The 22,982-nt window shown below is 39.4% G+C and overlaps 1 protein-coding gene across 3 annotated transcripts in view; it reads right to left on the bottom strand.

The window, feature by feature from the left end:
* LOC123939877 (U2 snRNP associated SURP domain containing) overlaps positions 1-11,598 on the bottom strand; it is a 53,123-nt gene extending 41,525 nt beyond the window's left edge. For 2 of the 3 annotated variants that reach the window (XM_046001880.1, XM_046001879.1), the window contains exons 1-3: positions 11,491-11,598; positions 2,438-2,482; positions 897-1,028 (exon numbers count right to left, since the gene is read on the bottom strand). In XM_046001880.1, the coding sequence (XP_045857836.1) occupies positions 897-1,028; positions 2,438-2,482; positions 11,491-11,535 (222 nt within the window). In that variant the 5' untranslated portion in view covers positions 11,536-11,598. Of the gene's footprint in view, positions 1-896; positions 1,029-2,437; positions 2,483-11,462 lie in introns of all 3 variants that reach the window. The other variant, XM_046001881.1, reaches the window with a different exon arrangement.
* Positions 11,599-22,982: the final 11,384 nt, after the last annotated feature.

Consider the following 22,982-nt stretch of genomic DNA (forward strand, 5'->3'; position numbering starts at 1 on the left):
CCCTGGGCACCATACTAACCATACTGAATAGTACCTGTCCCTCTTTAAATCCCACAGTGAGACTATAAGCTCTCTAAGAGCAAGAACTGCGTTTTACCGATTTATTTATTTCTAGTGACTGGCATGTGGTACTTGGTTCAGTGAATGTTTGGTCTAAGGGAGGAACAATAAATCTGAGCATTAACCATTTTATATCCAAAACACTCCTTGGTTTTTATTTTTTTTTTAATATTTTAACGTTTGTTTGTTTTTTTAAGATTTTATTTATTTATTTATTTGTCAGACAGAACGAGAGAGAGAGAGAGCGCATACACACAAGCAGGCACGGTGGCAGGCAGAGCCGAGAGAGAAGCAGGCTCCTCGCAGAGCAAGGAGACCCATTCGGAACTCGATCCCAGGACCCTGGGATCATGGCCTGAATAGAAGGCAGTGGCCTAACCGACTGAGCCACCCAGGCATCCCACTCCTTGGTTTTTAAATACAATTTTAAATTTTTCAAGAATCCTATCTCATATATAAACAAAAAAAGGGGGGTGCGCCTGGATGGCTCAATGGGTTAAGCCTCTGCCTTCAGCTCAGGTCATGATTTCACAGTCCTGGGATCCAGCCCCATATCAGGCTCTCTGCTCAGCAGGGAGCCTGTTTCCCTCTCTTTCTGCCTGCCTCTCTGACTGCTTGTGATCTCTCTCTCTGTGTCAAATAAATAGATAAAAGTTTAAAAAAAAAAAATTTCCTTACATGAACTTGAGTTTATCAGTAACCCAAATACAAAAAAGAATGCTATTTTCAAATAGTACATGATGAAAGAAACAGTGCAAAACCAAAATACCAATCACCAAGTTCTATCAAGGACAGATTAAAATCATTAATCCTTTCTTATCTTTACCAACACTCACTCTTGAGAGATTCTGATGAGGAGAATCACAAAGGCTTTCACGGGTACTCTCATTTCTATAATTATGTTTTCTTGGGCTCTTAGGTCGTGTCCGACTTGGCATGTCACTATCTGAGGGTCCAGATGCATCCATCTTCAGGAAAAGTAAAACAAGTTTTTAAAATCACTTATGTAGTACTAAAATCACAAACAAACCAAATGTCCAAATAGTGACAAATTTCACTATACACTCTCAAAACTCTCATCCCTTAATATCACCAATGATTTCATCAGAAAAGTTATTCAGTACAAGTAAAGTTTTTAATAATTCTAACTTATACTTGAAAGCTCAAATTTCTTATCAGTAACAAATAATTGTTCTTTGAAGTAACAGGTCTGTTTCCTTCATTTTTAAAAGAACATCTGCCAAATACCCGTCTGATTTACCAGTCTGTCAGTTGTTTCTTCAAGTAAAAATGGTATGCCAGCCAAACAGGGGCGTTTTCATTTCTCAACTTAAAAAATCCACCAAGCACCTTTCCTCAAGACAAATATGCTTTGAGAAGAAGTAGTGCCTTATATGTACTTCCCATTTCATCACACAAAACATTAAAAAGACCCACACACAGGATAAAATTAAGCATTAATACCGGTTACTGCTTCACCAAGAACATTTTTAAGTGAAACTAGAATATTTTTATTTTTACTGTGCCAGGTGTGGAAGAACACAATGACTGATTAACACATTTTGACAACACTGGCTTGATTCATGTCAGATGCCAACAGTTTACCCATAGATTGCCTTTTCACCACAAATGCAAATGTCAACCTGATGAAACAGGCAAATGTCTTTTTATTATTATAAAATAGCTGAACTCACAAAACCCATGAAAAATTCTCAGTAACCCCCAAGAGTCTGAAAGCCATACTTTGGGCACTGCTTTAATAACATGCAAAGGAATGTTTATTGAAGAACTGTTCAAATGTCAAAAAGCTTTAAGTAAGTATATGCCCATCAAAAGAGATACAACTTAAAAAATCATGTGTACTTCTCCCTATGGAATATTACAATGCCAGCAGAAAGACTATATTAGAGCCTTAACTGTTGAGGGATTTCCAACAGGTATATCGTGCAGTGAAAAAAGAATGAGTACATATATCGCAAACCATAACCAATGTACAAGTATACACACTTGTATATGTACAGAACTTTATAAGCACAATAAAAAAACAAAGATACATACATACTTGGTTACTAATATGGTCTGAGGGGGCAAACTTACACAAATAGAACACACACAAAAAAAGAGGGCACCTAGCTAAAAACATGATAGAAAACAGAGACAATATAATAGTATTTATTTAGCAAGTAAAATCATAAATGTAGAGATACAGAGAGAAATTAAATGTTAGAGAAAAAACGAAAGGTGTCTGGCTGGCTCAGTCCAGGTAGCATACACCTCTTGATCTGGGGGACATGAGTTGGAGCCCCACAATGGTTGTACAGATTACTTAAATGAATGCTTTAAAAAAAAGAAGACACAGATTGCCTTTTATACTCACGTGTGCATCTGAAGATCCAGATGAATGAACATCTGATGATCTGGTCTGCAATTATTAAAAAGTCAATATTTAAATGATCTAAAAATCTATTGTGCTAACAAAACAAGTATATCTCAAGTTATACAACTTAATCTTCCCAAACTCAAAGCAATTTCTCCTCAGCTAATAAAACCAGACAAAGGAAATCTAGAACTTAGAAAAAGATTGTGATCTAAAATAAATGTGCAAGTCAATTTTTTAAAATTCAGAATGCCTATGTGCCAAAACATGATATAAATGAGAGTGGGAGGTATTTGAGGAATCAACTTTTTAAACTGTAATCTGGAAATTTAACCACTATTTTTATGACAGATTTTCGTGCAAAAGCTCTTTCCAAGTCCTAAGATACACTGTTTACTGCCACAACACTGACAGAGTAGCAACTTCTTGTTATACAGCAAAGAAACTTCCCCTCCTTCCTCCAACTACCCAGTCATATAAGAAACAGATTCTAGTAACAAGAAAATCCACACATAAACCCTTAATGTAAAAGGTAGAAATGCTACTGCAGAAATAGTTCAAGAGAAAGAAAAGGCTTTTTATCAAATCCACTGCTGGCTACCATTTACACGTTGTTTTAAGGAGACTGCTTCTAATTCAGCATGCCATTACTGCTGACTATTGGACAGAAAAAGTTCACTCTTCAAATAATGGCACTTTCCAACAATGTCAACTGTTAAAATCTCATCTTATTTTTTCTTAACTGATCTACAGATCAAATTACATATGGCATGCAATATTTTGTTTTTTCACTATGCAGACGAAGAAGCCAAGCTGAAAGACTATTAACTAAATAACATGTGGCATCTGTCTAAAATTTTTACTTGGGAGTTCCAGAATTTAACTGTCATTGAGTTGTTTTTATTTTGCAAAGTATTGGGTAGTGAGATTTTACTTATTTTTATGTATAGTCAAATATTAAAAGTGAAACCAAGAATCTTAACACCACAAATATCTGACCCTAGCTCCAAGTTTTAGATTTCAAATAAAATGCATAAAAGATTATATTAATTTTTAAAAGAAAATTGAAGATTTGTAAGATATATAAAAGACCAAATATAGCAAAACTCATGTAATTCTGCACAATACTGCTTTACTTACCTTCTCTAAACTTAAGGCTAAGAACAGCTGGTCAGATTTTCACTCTGAATCAATTTGTTCCTCTGAACTCCACTGTGCTGGGCCCTAAGCAAAATAAACTCAAGACAACCAAGCACTGAGATACCTTCCATCACTATTCTTTCTATCTATCTTTTTCTATATCCAACTTTATTGTATGCTTCCTCACTTACTTTCTCCTCACATCTAACCCAAGAAGAAATTGTTTAATATTTAAATTTGATTCTCTGAAACACTCTGAAACAGTCTGAAATGTGTCTATCTGCACACACTTAGAAATTAGAAAATCCAAGAGAATAACTACTTTTAAAAAAGAAAAAAAATTCAGTCAAGACGCTGAACAGATTGAGAAAAAAAAAAATCAACTGCTTGCCAATATACTAGTACAAACCTGCTAAGTAACAAAAATGATACCCTAATTGCAATAGTCACAAGAAGTATAAAACATCTAGAAACCAACAAAAAAAATATATACAATCCGGGTGAAGAAAACACAAACTTTACAGAAGGATTCAGTTATTCAAGTCACCTTTTGAAAAGACCCATCATACTACGGATGGGAAAACCCATTATTAAGACAATGTCAATTATACCCAAATTTATTTATATATTTAATGCGATTTCATTCAACAGCTTGATACCCCAAAGGAGAATCTTTGCAAGGGGGCACAGGGATTTCCAAAAATAATTCTAAAGTTCACCCAGAAGAATAAGCCTGCAAGAGCAGCTAAAACAGTGCTGGTCTTTCTTTGATCTTCTAGGTCACCATATCCAAATCATCATTTCTAGGATTTAAAAATAACAGGGGGCACCTGGGTGGCTCAGTGGGTTAAAGCCTCTGTCTTCAGCTCAGGTCACGATCTCAGGGTCCTGGGATCGAGCCCCACATCTGGCTCCCTGCTTGGCAGGGAGCCTGCTTCCCCCTCTCTCTCTGCCTGCCTCTCTGCCTACTTATGATCTCTGCCTGTCAAATAAATAAATAAAATCTTTAGAAAAATAAATACAAATAAAACAGGATAGCTTATGAAGATGCACAGCTGATTTCAATTAACCTAAGATGGCCTTGGTCACATTTACTACAAACCAGACATTTTCCACTGATTAGCAGCTATAATTAATTACACAGCGTTTAAAACAGAACTCTTTAAGCTTAAGAGTTAGAGAGATGAAAACAGTACTAAGATTTTTAAAATAACCAACTTCCAAAACCAATGGTCCAAGTAAACAGTAAATGTAACGCCACTTCAGAAGCTGAACCTCTCCCTCTTCCTAACCTAGAACTGACTGTATTATTTGTCTTGGGTTTGGTTTTTACATTTTTTTAACTGAAGAACAACAAATTAATGATGCTTTCAGATCTTTTGAAGTCTAGAGCACAATTCTTCATCCATAAGAAAAGATCCAAAAGAAATGAATCCGCAAAATTAAGGGAAGCTTAGAACAATAAGAAGCAGACACAAGAGGCACCTGGATGGCTCAATTAGTTAAGCTACTGTCTTCAGCTCAGGTCATGATCCCGGAGTCCTGGGAACAAGTCCTGCATCTGGCTCCTAGCTCTGCAGGGAGTCTGCGTCTTCCTCTGACCTTCTCCCCTCTGATGCTCTCTCTCACTGTCTCTCTCTCAAATAAATAAAAATCTTTAAAAAAAAAAAAAAAGTAGTAGAAGACACAAGACAAATTTATCTCAGGATAGAAAAAGCAGACAGTAGAGATGTAGTGTCCTCTAAAGCATCAATTTACATGTCCACAAGTCTAACAATCTCTCCCACAGGAAGCACATCAACACCTTTATTTTACTGAGATGACTTCTAATTCTTTATTTTGAACCTTAGTCCCTCTCCTAGGTTCTAATCTGCTTTCAAACTATCTCCTGAACATCTTCACCCGAATATCTGCAAGCTCCTCAAACTCAACATATTTAAAATTCCTTCCAAAAGCTTCTCCCATTGACTTTATTTCTGACAGTGGATTGTAGCTCTCACTCACTCATAATATGGAAGGAGTAAAATGTTTTTAAGAGCACAGATTCTGGAATCACACTTCCTGGTTTTAGCACTTACCAGTTTTGTAAACTTGGCCCTATTTCCTTCATCTGTAAAGCTGAATAGCACCCTGCCTATAGGATTATTGTGAAGGACAGAAACAGGTAAAGCACTTAGAAAAGTGTCTAGCACATAATAACTACTCAATAAGTGTTAGCCAGCAACAGCTTTATAGATCATCCTGGACCCCTGTAGCCCCTCAGAACGACATAAGTCAAATTCTGTTCATCCCGCCTCTAATACGGCTCTTCTAGGGACTCTTCTCTTCTAAAGACACGACTGTGATCCAGCTCTTCCCTTAATTCAACCATTTACTGGCACTATGACTTACATTAGAGATATAAAGTAAAATAAGACATACCTCCTGCCTTTAAGAGCTAATAAAAGAGTCAAGTAAAACAATGGTCACTAGAGAAGAGGGGAAAGGCAAATCTTAATGGGAGTGGGGAAGAAATTAAGAAAGCTTCCCAGAGAAGATCTGAGGTGAGATTTCTGCAACAATCCTCAATATTTATCTGGAGCACTGCAATAATCTTCCAAGTGGTCCTCCTCACTCCCAAATTCTTCCTGAAGTATAACCCCAAGAATTCTTTCCTTAAGGACTTTCCTGCCTCAAATTTTCCATGGCTCTCTAATTTTACTCCACAGCATTTAAAATCTCCACAATTTATCTCAAACTTATCTTTCCATCTCAGCAACTTGTATTCCCTATGCAAGTACTCTATGCACTGACTAAATGAGATCACTTACTAATCCATTTCCCAGATTTATTTTTCTTTACCTCACCCATCTCTTTTTATATCCCTATTTCTATCCTTCAAACCTCTGCTCATTGTTGAGCACTCAAATTCCTCTTTTTTTTTGACAGACAGATAGAAAGAGAGTACAAGTAGGCAGAGAGGCAGGCAGAGGGAGAGGGAAAAGCAGGCTCTCCGCTGAGCAGAGACCCCCCCCACCCCCCCGGCCGAAGGCGAGGCTGGATCCCAGGACCCGGGGATCATGACCCGAGCCGAAGCAAGCCATTTAACCAACGGAGTCACCCAGGCACCCAAATTCCTCTATTCTTGAAGCCTTCTCCTTCCCACCCTCCATTTAACCAGCTGTCACTTCTCTCTAAAACTTTTAGATACCTCTACTTTGTGCTATAATCTGTTGACTTTTCTTCCACTAGACAGCACACTCCCCAATTTGTATAGTTTGATTTAATATTTTCTTCCTCAAAGTCAAGCACAAGATCTGCCAAGTGATGGAGCCTCTATATATTGGTTGACTTTACCTACTAGAACAAGTGCTACTCAACAAAATTGTTACACTCCACTATCAACATACTTTGCTGCCCACTCACTAACAAGTGGCAGCCATCTACTTTAATATGACTCTCCAAGGCAAACCAAGGGTTGCCTCTCAAAAAAAAACTTTATAGATCACTAAGACATGCACTATGTAACATAAAGTTAAATAAAAACCCGAAATGACCTCTAAAGTTATATTCAAAACACGACCAATACATGAAAAGTTGCAAGTACATTTGAATATCCCATAGTTAATCTAAACTGAGGAAATTCTAGTGAAAAAATTTAACTCCTGAAGGTAGAGACAGCTAACAGTATCAAACAGCCTTGAGTGCTACTGACAAACGCATCTTGCTTTTTGAAAAATTATTTCAGCACAATATCTAACATATGTCTGATCTGCAATATTAAAACTACTTAAAATAGTATGAGGCAAGTTACTTGTAATATTAATGTTTTCTAGTTTAATCTCCTGTAGCCAAGTTTTTATTTTATTTTTAAAAAACAATGCTCTTTGTGAAAAAGTGGTAGAGAGGCAGCAGTCTTCAACATGCACACCAAATGAACCCCTCTTTCATATGCCACTAAGGCAAAGGAGAATGTTCCATGGATTTAGTTTCCGGGAAGAAAAAAATCTTCAGGAATAAAAAAAGAAAAACTGGACTTTCAGAAAACAATTAATTTAGTAAGATGGGAATTTTTAAAAACCGTATCAGAGTCACATTCAAGAGGTGCCTGGGTGGCTCAGTCCTTAAGTGTTTGCCTTAGGCTCAGGTCATGACCCCAGGGTCCTGGGATGGAGCCCTCCATTGGGCTCCCTGATCAGCAGGAAGCCTGCTACTCCCTCTCCCACCACTTCTGTGTTCCCTCTCTCGCTGTGTCTCTGTCAAATAAATAAAATCTTTTAAAAAAAAAAAAAAGAAGTTACATTCAAGCACCAGTGCTGTAAATACTCTAAACGAGTACCAATCAAGAAAACAGAAGTTCATAATTCAACTTACCCAAAAAAACAACCTTCCACCCACAAAACTATCTACCTTATATTTTAAGATAAAATTACAATCATACCATAACAAACTTTTAATCTAAACGAAAACTAGCAAGCCATGAAGAACCTAATTTTCAAGATTTGTTTCATTTAGAGTACTTTACCATATTTAGGGCAACCATCTCGGGTCCCCTCCCTCCTTGGGAGCTTTGTACTACCGCTCAGCTGTCGCTCAATAAACCTTGCTTTATTGCCCCCCCCCAAAATAAAATAAAATTAAAATTAATTTTAAAAATAGAGTATTTTACCATATTTAAATCTTATGTATCTTTAGGTACCATCAAAAGAATATACACAAGCAGTAATAAATACCTAAGGATCAGAAGCCTTGAATGTATCCTCATTTTACTTATTGCTTAGAAGTGAAATACTTTCATTAATCAGCAATCAAAACAGTTCCCTAACCAATTCAGCACTAAATGTCTAAGGAAGCCAGCAGTATCTTCTACCTGTTCATATACCTATCCCAATTTCTGACAATATGGCAAAAAAAATGTCACAGAGAGAAATAACAGGACATATTACAATCACAGTATATCCCACATAGAAAACGTAAAAAGAAAGAAAATACCACATTCGCTTCATATCCTCATTTTGCTGTGCCAGTAAACAAAATTCTTAAAATCAAAATAATAAACTAATCTTTATAAATTAAATTCTAAGGAAATATGTTTAACAATTTTCTAAGGAAACAATTATTCTCCTCCCAAAATCAATGCTACAACACGGCACCAACAGCCCTCTCCTATTCTAAAGCAATACTTTAATCTGGTAATAAACAAATGCGTAGAAAATAATTACAATTAAGACACATCAAATAATTTTGCCATTATCAATAAAGAAATCCTGAATACTGAACATTTTATTTTTAATTTATTTTTATTGAAGTACAATCGACAAAATTATATTAGTCTCAGGTACACCACATGATTTAGTATCTGTATATATTATGAAATGATGACCACAGTAAGCCTAGTTAACATATTTCACTATGCAGAAATTTTTTTCTTGTGATGAGAGCTTTCAACATCAACTCTCTTAGCAACTTTCAAATATGCAATACAGTATTAACTATAGTCACCATGCTGTACATTACATTCTCTTGTACATTTTTAAATTAACATTTTCCTCAATGTGCAGAAATACGATTAACAAGCATCCCAACCTATATCAATGGGAATTTAACTACCAAAGAAGAGTGGGCATGAAACAAAAGAATCTGTTCATTCCATCTGTACTACAGAAGACATCACTCATCTGATCTCCCAGAGGAAAGAAAATCAAACCACAAAGATCAAAGGCTAGAAATTCCAAATATTGCAGTATTAGCCAAAAAGATCTGATACTCTCTCTGATAAATTCTGGACTTGCGTGAGAAACAAAGCAGCAATGTGGGCAGTCATTATATGATAGCTGATGACTTAGATTCTACACCTTAGGATTAGAATTTATCCAACATTTTGAAAAGTTAGTACTTTTTAATTCCTGTAAGGACAAAAAGGAGAGGGAAAAGGAACAAAGATTTATTATGTACTTCATAGACATTTATTCATTTAATCCTTACATAAACCCTATAAAAAAGAGATTACACCCATATTACAAATGAGAAAACCTAGGTTTGAGAGTTTAAGCAATCTGCCTTATTACCACAAATATAATCAATTACCAAATCAGGATTTGAATCCAAATGTCTTTTGTCATCAAAATCTATAATCTTTAACTGTATCATGCAGCTTTCCATATTAATGAAGAAAATCACATCAATATCATTTGAGTCCTGAGATACTCTGATTCCTCTTACAGACATCAGTAAGGAATCTCTTAATAGCATGAACGGATGATAATCTAAAGCAATATATAAACTGAAAAATTTATTACTGGAAGATCCAACAATTTACTTATAGGAACAGCTACACAAAACCATGAGAAATAGTATTTTAGAAGGAAACCTGAACATATACATTGAAATGTTTTCCATGTATCCAAGGAGTCAAGTGGGAGATACTTAAAATATTACTTTGAAAGAAACTAAAGCTGTGAAACTTTTGCGAAAATTAAGGGTGTAGTAGCATTATCAACAGTTCCCTAACAGCAGCAAGCAGGGCTGTTTTTGTGGCTCTGTGAGGTAGTCACCTGAGCGATGCACCCAACCATTCCGCTCAACACCAACGGAACCATACTGGAGAGGGAAGAAACTGACAAGGAGTAAAAGTAGGATGTAAAAACAGCCAAAACTGGCCCTCTACACCAGTTTCTACGAAATTAAAGGATGAGGGGGAAAGACATTACTAATTACAAACTAATTATGAACATCATTCACAAAATATCATAAATATTATGATTTATTAGACATAAACCAAATATAAAATGGGTTGTGATTAGACATAAAACAAATATAAAATGGGTTGTTTCTCAGAACAAACTAATCGCAGGACTCGCCCTGTCCACCCTAAACTTCCTAATAAACGATTTATAATCATACACTCTACAAGATGTAACAGTCCCTAAAACCTTTAAGTGTTACACAACTTCTTGCATTAGCATAAAAAGCTTAATAACTACTTCGGGCAGTACCTATTACTTTTAATATCGTGTTCAAGATGAGAAACTAGAAGTTAAAAAAAAAAAAAAAAGATTAAATGACTGGCCCAAGATGGCAACTAAGACCTGATGCTAACCACCACCTAACTACTGTTAAACTACTTCTACAGCTCAGTGGTTTCACAATACGTGCACACGGTTCCCTGTTAACTCGAAATTAATTTAACAATCTTGAGTGACTTCCAAGTCTTTGGAAGTTCTCTTTTCAGTGGAACACACAACATGGAGATGCAGGAGACCCTAGTCCTTGAAAACGAACACTCAAAAAAAAAAAAAAAGTGCTCATTTTATACTTCCTCTTAAGTGAGGTAAGACCACGTGTAGAGCGTAGCAATAACCTTGGTGATGCTGCTCTGCAAAGGAGAGCTGCTCCCGCCTCTGCACTTCCCATCCCGCGTCCCTCCACCATTGGTCCTCCCCTCACAACTTGCAGCCCTAGATGTTATTTACTCCCCGGAGGGCAAGAGGGAAACATAGGGACACCGGAAGCGTGTGAGATCTAAAACCAAAGAACCGAGGAAAGAGAGGCAAACACTTAAAACACTGGGAAGCGATTCCCGCCTCTCCCAAGTGCTGTCCGGCGGCCTCAGAGATCAACAAGCAAATACAGGGGCGCGTTTTCAGGGCTTCAAACCTCAATCTAAATCCCTGACTTCACTCCAATGCCAAACGCAGGCCGAACTAATCAGGCCACCCACCCCGGGCCCGCCAGTCTCGAGCCGAATTCAGGCTCGGACTAAAGGGAGACACAGGCCTCTCAACCTGCGCACCACAGTGCGTCGGGCCCCGGGCCTACCGTCGTGACCAGAACATGGAATCCCACCCTGATCTCCTCCCGCTGGCCAGAAGCGCCTGTAGGCCCCAGATGACAGTGATAAACTCACTGACTTACGAAGTCCTCTAAGAAATTACCTTCGAACTGGCCTTCTGAGATCCGCCTGGCGTTTTGTCCGCCATCTTGAGCTTTGCCCCTCCTTCGGCGGCCGCAGCAGCACGGGCGAGTCGAGCACCGAAAAAGTGGATCTCAGTGGAGCCCGCCAGAGGCGCCTGCAAGACTGAATAGTCGACTGCCGAGATAGGGAATTCCGGCGGAGCTGTGCCACGTGACTTCCGGTGGCAGTAGTTTCCCGGACCTAGACCAGTTCGCTGGGTTTCGTGGGTGTTTCACTTGGTCCTCTCACGTGTAGGGTCTTAGAATTTGGAGAATCTCCTTTTACTGACTTTCACGGCGGGCTGATATTTCACTTTTTTCCCCAGTGCCCGCCGTTGATAGGTGCGAGCCAGTTGAATTTCCTGGGTGAGGAAAGAACTACTCCTTAAAAAAGATACGGATCGGGTCGGCTAGGGAGCTGACTGGGGGCCCGCTCCATGGTCAAAGACGGCATTTGCGCCAGCTCCGGGGCTTACACCTTAGTGTGAAAGGCAAACCTGGAATTTGCTCAAGGTAGTTTTAGACAAACCGGTGCCTGGAGAGTGGAGAAAATGAGCATTGACCCAACCTGAGAATCCGGCCATGGAGTTATCCAATACACTGTTAGGGTATCTACAAAGTGGGTACATGCAGAGAGAGGGAGCTGGAGAGAAAATCATAGACCGTATTCTAAATCTAGCTTACGTGTAAGGTGTGTGCCATTTAAAATTACATTTCCTGCTTTTTTTAATCACTTAAATGGAGGGGTGCACCATAAACTTCACTTACTACCTTTTTAAAGTTCTTAATGGGATCTGTATTCAAAGGAAAACTTGGGGTGCCTGGGTAACCCAATGGGGTAAGCGCATCTAACTCCATCTCAGCATAGGTCTTGATCTCATGGTTGTGAGTTCAAGCCTGGCATTGAGCTTCACACTGGGCATGAAGCCTACTTTAAAAATAAAAAAATAAAATAAATAAAAAAGGAAAAGGAAAATTTGCTTGAGAAGATCATGCCTGAACTGAGCCAGGCAAGGAAAATGGAAAGGGCATTCCAGGTAGAGGGAGTAGTTGAAATAAAAGCCTGGGGAGGTGTGGGGGGGGCGGTGGGAAGCCTAGTAACATGAATCAGTACAGCTCCTTGTGCAGTCACCCTACGCAGACAAGTTTTATTAGAAGAGATGCAGAGGGTTGTGACTGGAGAGGTGGGTGGGAGCAAGTTCACAAAGGGCCCTGAAGTGAGCAGGTGCTTAGGAATTAGAATCCTAGTCTGAGATGAATAGTGGCCTTCAACAGGGTTAAATAGGTCTGTGATATCAGACTTGAAGGTTTAAAAGATTGCTCTCAGGACTGTAGGAAGGGAAGAAGGATTCATTTATTCAAAATATTTTTGAGCCCCGTTTTGTGTATAAAATCCTGTCTAAAGTGTTGAGAGCCTTACAGAGACATAAAAAATCACTGTCTTCCTGTGATTTAGAATTTGAGAATGGGGGAAAGAACCAGAATTAAGTTGATGCTGCAAAGAGAGACCAAAGAGGGGGAGGACCCTGAAAGAAGTAATCTGAGAGTAAGGGTTGGGTAAAGAGATGGGGAGGTTTCACAGAGAGGGGAGCATTTGAGCCAACTCTGAAGAAGTAAATTTTGTCTGCTTGGGGAGGAGGATGGAGGTAGGGGTTGGGGAAGGAAGGGGGTTTGGGTGGCCATGAGCAAAGCACTTATTACAGGATCTGACCCATGGCAGGCCCTCAGTAAAGGTGAACACTCATATGTACCTGGCAATGAGGAATCAGCAATTTAGGGCTTCTGTGTGAGCAAATGGGGATGGAAGAACAGACAAATAAGTAAATGAGAAATGATCAGAAAGTGACAAGTACTATGCATTAAAATTAAATTGGAATGATGCTTTGCATTCTCCAGTCCAATTGAATTTATTTCCAGTCTCGGGTTTTATCACACTTTTTCACTTCCGGGCTTTTTCTCCCACCCTCATTCTGGTCTTTAATTGAAAATTAAATTGAAATTTAATTTGCTCTTACTGAAGATAACACTTTCTCCAGGAAGCCTTAAAGCCTTACAGGAGGGAGATCGCTCAACAAGCCTAAGATAGAGACTCTGCTTCTGTTTCCACAGGAACCTAACACTTTCCCACTCAAAATGCTTATCAGACTGGACCTTAATTGTTTACAATCTAGGGTAAGAAAGTGAAATCATTGGGGTGCTGAAGTGGCTCAGTTGTTAAACGTCTGCCTTCGGTTCAGGTTGAGATCCCAGGGTCCTGGGATTGAGCTCCCTGCTCCGCGGGAAGCCTGCTTCTCCCTGTCCCACTCCCTCTGCCTGTTTTCCCTCTCTCATTGTGTCTCTGTCAAATAAATAAAATCTTAAAAAAAAAAAAAAAGAAAGTGAAATCATCAGCTGAGATAAAGGAAGAAGGAGTGGGACTGGCTCTGCCTAGTCATGTTCCTGCAATGCTGCAAGCTGATTTTGTCTACAAAGTGAATAAATGCATGCTTTTCATTCAAATCCCCAAAGTTCTACTGCTCACAAAAATAATTTTCGCCAAATGTTTACCCCTAAAGAGTTAGAATAAAAACACACACTTCTTTCTCTTTTTCATACAGTAAAGTACCAAAGAAAGCCGGACAAATGTGACCTGACAAAAAGTAAAGCATAGGCTTTTATTAAGACCTAATTAAGTATACATTTAAAAACACAATCACGAATATAAACAAAGCTATCCTCAACACATATATGTCATGAAATCTTGTCCCTATTACTCAAACCACAAATTAAGGAGGATGACATAGCATGAATCATCCAAATGGAATATGACAAAATCTGAAATTTTTAATTAGATTCAGGGACTATACCTAAGTAGTAAGAAAATCATACAATTTACTACAATTAGAATTACTTTTTACAATCACACTAAAACCATGCTCTTTTTCTCCTCCCACGGTGCTGGTTCTCTAGTCCCTGTCATCTGTTTTAAAGGGCTCTCCCTGCAGCTATGTTCAACGGGGATTGCAAAGTAGTGCCAGGTGCGATCCACAAAGGTGTTTTGTTTGGTTCAACCAGCAAGGTTTTTGATTTTTGAAATTTAAGCTAGCATTTTAAAATTCGGAGATTTTTATATTTTTATGCTCAGGGTTTCCAGCGTTTCTTGAAAAATGGGAAAGTCTATGGGATGCCTGGGTGACTCAGTCAGTTAAGTATCTGCCTTCAGCTCAGGTCATGATCCCAGGGTCCTGATACCGATTCCTGAATCAGGCTCCAAGGAGCCTGCTTCTCTCTCCCTCTGCTGCTCCACCTGCTTGTGCTCTTTCTCTTTCTCTCTCTCTCAAATAAATAAAATCTTTTAAAAAAAAGGAAGAGAGAGAGAGAGAGAGAAAGAAAAGAAAAATGGGAGTCTGGCAACACCTCAGTAGAGATGAGCCACAGCGACCTTGAAGGGAGCTGAGTATTCCAGTTCACTAGACCTTCACCACACACGTGGTGGCCAAATACCGCATCCTGGACTGCTTGTAGGCATTTGAGTAGGCATTTGAGTTTTCTACCTCTGAGGTACATTTTAAGTCTTACTAGTGGTGATGAACAAAATGAGAACGACTTTTCCATGGAGCACAAAAGACTCAGTGCCTTGGACCCACAATACTTTCAGGGACCTTCCAAATGTTAAATTTCTTTTAAAATAAGGGGGGGGGGGAAGGTGGATTAGAGAGACTGAAATAAAGGGCAGCATTTCACAATACACACAAGGAAAGAGAGAGGCCTTACAAACAATTGCCCCAAAGCCAAAAATCTCCTGTAGTGTGCCAGTGGACTGTTCCTACTTGGTGGCACTTTCATTCTGCAGAATTTTTCTTTTAAGATTTTATTTATTTATTTGACAAAGAGAACACAAGCAGGGGGAGCAGCAGGCAGAGGGAGAGGCAGAAGCAGGCTCCCTGATGAGCAAGGAGCCCAATGTCGATCCCAGGACCCTGGGATCATGACCTCAGCTGAAGGCAGATGCTTAACAACTGAGGCATCCAGGTGCCCCTCATTCTACAGAATTTTTTATGCAGCTTCTTCCTGCTCTCTAGACTTCAAGATAGAGGCTGGTGAAAGCACAATCCCATCCATTTGTTTATTTGGCAGTTAATGAATTTCTAGCATGTACTAGTGACGAAGGATAGTTAGAAGGCAGGCAGGTATGGAAAAGGGGCCCCCACTCTAAGAGGAAATTACCCTTAAAAGGATTTTACACCACCTTGGAAGAAGCCCTCCATCTTTTCCCATGTGATAGATAACAAAAACCTGGTTGGATGACAGGCACAGGGAGGGTTAATCAGATTAAAATAGCGGGGCCAACAAGCCCATAAAAACCCCTAGACTTAGAAACTTCAGTGTCAACCCTCTCAGATCCCCTCCCTTCTAGGGAGCTTTGTACTATCACTCAGTAAACCTTGTTTTGCTGCCCACCACTCTGTCTGGTCTACCTCTTCATTCTTTTTTTTTTAAATATTTTATTTATTTGACAGAGAGAAATCACAAGCAGGCAGAGAGGCAGGCAGAGAAGAGAGGAGGAAGCAGGCTCCCTGCGGAGCAGAGAGCCCGCGATGCGGGGCTCAATCCCAAGACCCTGAGATCATGATCTGAGCTGAAGGCAGAGGCTTTAACCCACTGAGCCACCCAGGCGCCCCTACCTCTTCATTCTTCAAAGCAACGTGACCGAGAACCATGGGCACCGATGGAGAAAAAAATCCTGTAATACCAGGCTCTGAAAAAAGATAAAGAGGGGGAGAGAAACAGCTAAAAATCAGACTTAGTTCTTCCTCTAAGAGAAATTTCATCTGCTTCTAGGAAGTCAGGGAACAGCCTTCAAGGAGGGTGTATCCTGTATGAAATTAAAGATTCTTTCTGATAAACTTGACTGCCTGTCCACCCCACAATGCTGGCCTGACAAGATTTCAGAGGCAATAGCGGCTTCTCCTCCCCGCTCCCACCACCAAAAAAACACTACCCGACTTACTTACTGATGATATCTAGAATTCCTTTGATAACAGTAATTAGCAGAAGCTTTTTTTTTAAACTAAAAATGCCGAGGAAATAAAAGATATGTAAAAACGGTGTCAACACGTATATAGCCCAAGAATGGGCTTGTGACATGTTGAAGATAATAAAAATTGCTATTTTAGCTATGATCCTAGTGAGAACATTACCATGAGCATGCTATCATGAAGCAATTATTTTATCAATGAGATAAAACCTAAGATGGTCTAGATGGGGTATTCAGGAAATGTGTATTCTGGTGTTCCTGAGTGAGTGTGTGTGTAGGTGTGTACATGCGTGTTTGTGGCAAAGGTGTACATACTGAAGGACCCGTGGCAAGTCAAAATAACTAGCAAAAGGCAACATCTCGTAGCGAGTCCTCACTGGCCATGACCTGGCGATCCAAAGGTGGGCTGGGCTTAGATCACCAAGAGATCAGGCCTCAACTTGTGACCTGCCTTCTGCCAGTGGGGAGGCTGCAAACCCCATGAAGACTGAAATTCTTAAGACAAGACCAAGTAATATAAAGGCTAGGTAAAGAATGAGTTTATGAAGTGAAAATGAAATGATTATTTCCCTATCAATTTCATTTGGTTGCCAATAACAGAAGTCCAAGTGTACTGGTTATAAACACATAAGGCGGGTGTTTGGTGACTCAGTGAGTTGAGCCTTTGTTTTGGGCCGTAATCCCAGGTCCCTGGGATTGAGTCCACATCAGGCTCCCCACTCTGTGGGGAGTCTGGTTCTCTCTCTGCCCCTCCCCTAACTCATTCTCTCAGTCTCCTTCTCTCGGTCTCAAATAAGTAAATAAAATCTTAAAAAAGAATTAAACACATAAAGCTTTATTTTGATGTTGTTATCATGATAAGTCTGTCAGAAAATATAACATACCTTTCTTTTTCATGTTTTATTCTGTTTCCTTCTCATTGACTTTGCCTACGTCTTATTTTATTCTTTTATTTTATCTTTTTTATTTTGTTTTTCTGTTTATTATTTTACCTTATTAAAGATAAATTTATTTTATTATTTTTATCTTTTCTGTTGTTTATCTTTTCTATTGTTACTGTAAGTTGTTTTCCCACTATTTATATATGTCGTAATTGTTGTTTATATATTGATTATTTATACATTGATGTTCTGTCCAGCCACTTTGCTGAATTCCTTTATTATTTGTATAGTTTTTCCATTTTTTCCTCCTAGCCTTTCAGGTAAATAGTCATATCATTTGCAAATAATTGCAAAATTACCTCCTTCTGTCCCTCCCCCACAACCTTTTGTTTTTCTCTTGTGTAATAACAGCCAGACTTCCAGAATAACATGAAGTAAGAGTGGTACTAATAGATATCCTTGTCTTGGTCCCTACTTTAATGAGAATGCTTTTAGTATTCTCATCAGGATAAGGCTGACTTTTGGGTTGTGAGTTGAATTATATATTTACTTTTTAGCTAACCATGGAACTGAAAATACATAATTTTAAATTCTCGAAAAGTTGGGGACTCTGAGGATATGCCAAAGAATGCTGATGGTCAGACAAGATGGTTAAAGAAACACTTACATGTTAAGAAAAACCAGGACATCTCAATGACTTTGGGAAAAACAAAGAAACAGAGTAGAAACGTCCTGCTTTCTGCACCAGGGAGAATGGGAAGCGGGGAGAGCAAATGAGAGGGAGGACATGTAGAAATCTATGTTAGCTTCCTGTCACTGACATAACAAATTACCACCAAGTTACTGGCTTCTAGCAACACAGATGTGTTATCTTATATTTCTGGAGGTCAGAATCTTAAAGGTGCCAGCAGTCCTGTGTTCATTTGGAGGCTCCAGAGGAGAACCCTTTTCCTTGCTTTTTCTAGCTTCTAGAGTTCACCTATGTTCCCTCTTGATTCATGGCCCCCTTGTCTATCTTCAAAGTTAGCAGCATAGCATCTTCTCTCCTCTCTGACCTCTGTTTCCATCCTTCTATCTTCTTTCTGACTCTAACTCTACTGCCTCCCTCTTATAAGGCCCCTGGTGATTCCCTTGGGCCCACCATGACAATCCTGGATAATCTCTCCATCTCAATCAAGAGCCTTAACTGACTCACATCCCAAGTCCATTTGCCACGTAAGTGAATGTATTTGCAGGCTTGGAGAATTAGGATGTGGACATCTTCAGAGGGCTGTTGTTCAGGCCATCACAGGATCTAAGATAAACTTTCTGCTTCTGTATTTTGCCGCTGGTTGACAAGGACAGCTTTGATTCCATCAGAAAACTGACATGGGATAAATGATAAATACAGTCATGCCAAATCAATTGAGTTCTGAAATTGTTACTGGAGAAATCAGCGGGTGTGGTTTCAGTGAAGAAGGGATAAGACAGGTCCCTGTTGTCAAAGACTTATGGGATATAAAGAAGACAAGTGTGTCTCCATAAGAGTGTCATAAGTGAAGACTGAAATTGTAGTCTGATTTATTTCCTGCTGTATCTGCAGCACCTAGAACCAGAGTAAGCACCAAGCAGGCACTCAGCTAGTATTTGTTAATAAAGGAAATCTATATCGGGGTAGTTTAGGGGCACTCAGAATATTGGCACTGCAGAAGAGGAGAGGGAAGACCTCATGAAGGATGCTATGGAACTTTTGGGCATGTCTGTCTCAATCTCAAGACTTCACTTCTGGGGCGAACTCCCTGAGTTAGCTAGAAGCTGCTCAGAGAGCAGAATGAGGACCTTTCAAAATGTCTCATTTTAAGAAAATGCAAATTTTTCTATTTGGATAGACTTACACGTCTCCCTTCATGTAAAGATTTTGAAATAATGCAACTTTCCTCTCATCCCCGGTGAAAAAACCATTTTCAAGAATTGCGTCATCTCTACACAGGCAGGCTCAACAGAAAGCTAAAGTCGTTTACTGTTTGCCAGTTGGGGGTGTTGCTGTGTCTGAATAACAGAAACACCTACCATCCTTCGTGGGGATCCCGTGGACACACACAGAACCTCCGTGATGAGGTTGGCGCACTTGTCACATTTGTTGCTACAATGAAAAATCTTTCTAATATCCTGGTTGTTGTCCCCCAAGCTTTCATTGGGCAATTGGACTAGTGCTGTTGCTAAAAAAAAAAAAAAAGTGCTAAAAAACAATTTAGAAGGGGAAGTTAAATGTGATGGAATACTGTGTTCTTATTTAGGAGAGAACAGTCCACTAAATATGAAAGATAATAAAAATATTAGAGACAACATTAGAGATAATAGCTTTATAGTCAGGCTTGCTCTGTTTCTCTAGGAAGGCAGGGACAGGACTAAATCCCACACCTATTTCCGTGCCAGGCACACAGTAGGCAGCCAATATATATTTGTTGAATAAATAATAAATAAACATGAAAGATTACCCATAAGCCACCTGATAGCCCCCAACCACATATCTATCCTCTCAGTTTTTACCACAACATAGAGACCACCAAAAAGTCCTGAAACCAAATTCCAAGTATGCAGCATTAAGTTTCTGAATAGTTCAGCTCAAGTTAAGACCATTTGTGGTCTTATCAACTGTGCCAAGGAAAATAGTGCCACGTAGCACAAATGGCTCCCATAGGCTTACGATAGGATGAATGGAGATTTGGGGGAGGAGGATGTGTGAGGCCCACAGCAACACATTTCTGACCTCAACTCAAAGTACAAAATGATTTTTAACTCCTAGAACTGTTTAACAATGGAACAGTCTACCTTAACGAAATAAGCATTATTCTGTGAAAATACAAAGACAGAAACTGATTGTAGAAGGGAGGAGGAGGTTGGAGGAGAATTATATCTGGGCTCTAAGACTTCTTAGACAGAACATTCTCTGTCTTTCTAAAGCTTGAAACATCAGTAGAAAAGATGAAAATGACCAGAGCTGTAAAGTTTCCAAAGTAAATAATTATTTAGTGTACACTTGGTTTGATAGTCATTAGTGTCAGGTCCCCCAGATGAAGTTTGAATCTGAGAAGCTAACTGTTGAGTGCTTTTAGAAATCCATACAACCTTAGAGGAGGACATTACCTAAGATTATAATGACAGGAGCCAGACGGATTATCAGGGACACTGAGACCTAAACCTGGGGTCCATGCCATTTTTGTGTAATGTACAGGAAAATACCCTGGTAAATCCAAAATCAAATTCAACAAATAGCAGAACCTTGTTCTAGTTTCATTTAATAAAAATCACTGATCCCAATTTGAGCTATTTAGTAGATTTTGGGTTTTGGTTTTTCTTCCATGATTTCCCTTTTGTTTTTTATTAAAACTTGTGGGGAAAAGGTTCCTCAAGGAGCTGTGGAATAGTAGACAATTCTCATACTTGTAGTGGGAAAGTAAATTGGTACAACCTTGTTTGAATGGCAATTTGGCCACAGTTACCAAAATGTGAAGCGTACATACCTTTGAACCCTGAAATTCCACTTATAGGAATTTACCTTCCAGATATAGTCTCACACCAGTAAACAATGTGTGCAGCAAAAGATCAAAGACACCCTAACTAACTGCCCATCAATAAAGGACTGTTTAATAAAGGTATGGCACAGCCAAAAAAACCAAAACAAAACAAAACAAAACAGTGTGGAATCAGGCCTGAAATTCTAAGCCATTGCTAGAAGAATAAGGGAGGTCTTCATGGACTGACTTCAAAATTGCTTGAAGATACACTGTTGTATGACAAAAGCAAGTCAGGAAACATTTTTGTGCTTAAAAAGAAAGGTATCTATAGATGGAAATATAGTTTACACATGTGCACCAGGCATCTTCTAAGTTGACCCCAATGATCTCCAGCCTCTGGTAACTATGCCCTGTGTCATTCCCTTCCCTTGAGATTGGATTCAACCTAGAGATGTGTTTCTAACAAACAGCAAAAGTGAAAGGATGTCACTTCTGAGATTTGGTTATAAAAAAGACTTTGAGGGTGCCTGGGTGGCTCAGTTGCTTAAGCATTTGACTCATGGTTTCAGCTCAGGTCAGGAGATGGAGCCCTGTGTGGGGGACCATGCTAAATAGGGAGTCTGCTTGAGATTTTCTTCCTCTCCCTCTCCCTCTGCCCTTTCCCCACACAGGCTCACTCACTCTCTCTCTCAAATAAGTAAATAAATCTTAAAAAAAATTTTTTTGGCTTGTAGTCTTCCTTGACTTTTCTGGCTCTTCTTAGCTATTTGCTCTGATGAATCGGGTACCATACTGTGAGGTACTTTATGCAGAAGCCCATGTAGCAAGAAACTGAAGGAAGCCTCAGCCCAAAAGTTAGTGAAGAAATGAGGCCATCAGTCCAACAGCCTGTGAGAAACTAAATCCTGCCCACAAACCCTTGAGTGAGCTTGAAAGCAGATCCTACCTGGTAGAGCTATGAGATGACTATAGCCCCAGGTGACGGCTCAACCACAACCTTGTAAGACACCGAGTTAGAGGTTCAGCTAAACACTGGACTCCCGCCCAAAGAACATGTGAGATAATGATCATTGTTTTAAGCCACTAAGTTCTGGGATCATTTGTTATAGAGCAGTATAGACAGTATAGTATAGAGCAGTAAACAACTAATAAGCTGTAATGTGTGTTTATGCATATAGACAATATATTTCTTTAAAAATTGGCCACTGTGCTTGCCCCTGTGGAGGGAAACTGAAAATTCTGGGAATCAGGGGAGGGAGGAGACTTACTTTTTACTGTATACCCTTTGGTCTACTTGAATATATTGTTTATTCAAGAAATGAACAGAGACAGATAATAACATTTTTAATACCTGCCAATAAACAATAATTCCAAAGACCCATTTCTAAAATTCTCATACGAAATTTTTTTCTATATCTGCATACATTAGCTACTCACTCACAAAGAAATTTTTTCATATTTCTCTAACTTGAGCACATATCACATCATTTCACATTTAAAAAAGAGAGAAACTCTTTCATATTTTGGGGGGGAATGGGAAAAAACGTCTTCTTTTCAGTCTCTTTTTCTGCCCTTCCTGGTCTGACTCCCCTGTGCTCCAGCCACACCAAGGTTCCAAGTCCCCCATATTAGGCTCTGTTGTTTCCGGTCTCTGTCCCTTAACTCACACCTTTTCTCAAGTCTGGAATACTTTTTTTCCCAGGCCCCTCCTCTGACTAATTCCTATGCAAAATACAAGACCCAACTCCAACTCCTCCTCTGACACCCTCGGCCCATTCTTTCTCCAGCCTGCTTCTTGCCTGTCCCCTTCCCCCACATCCTGCAATTCTCTTTCTGGCTATGCCTCCCAGATACCTTGGTCCCTTACTTCTTTGGACTGCCCCTTATTTTACATAGTTCAGGATAGGTGGTCACCCACTGTACTGCCATTTTTCTGCCTTGTCTACTAGTCAGTAAGCCCCATGGAGATGAGAATGAAAAGGATAGAAAGCAGGGACATGGGAACTGTGATACAACATACCCTTTCACTTCCCCCTTCCCAGTGCATAATCCTAACCAGAGCAGTGGGAGTAGATATG

Source organism: Meles meles, chromosome 4 (assembly GCF_922984935.1).
Source record: "Meles meles chromosome 4, mMelMel3.1 paternal haplotype, whole genome shotgun sequence".
NCBI classification, from domain to species: Eukaryota; Metazoa; Chordata; class Mammalia; order Carnivora; family Mustelidae; genus Meles; species Meles meles.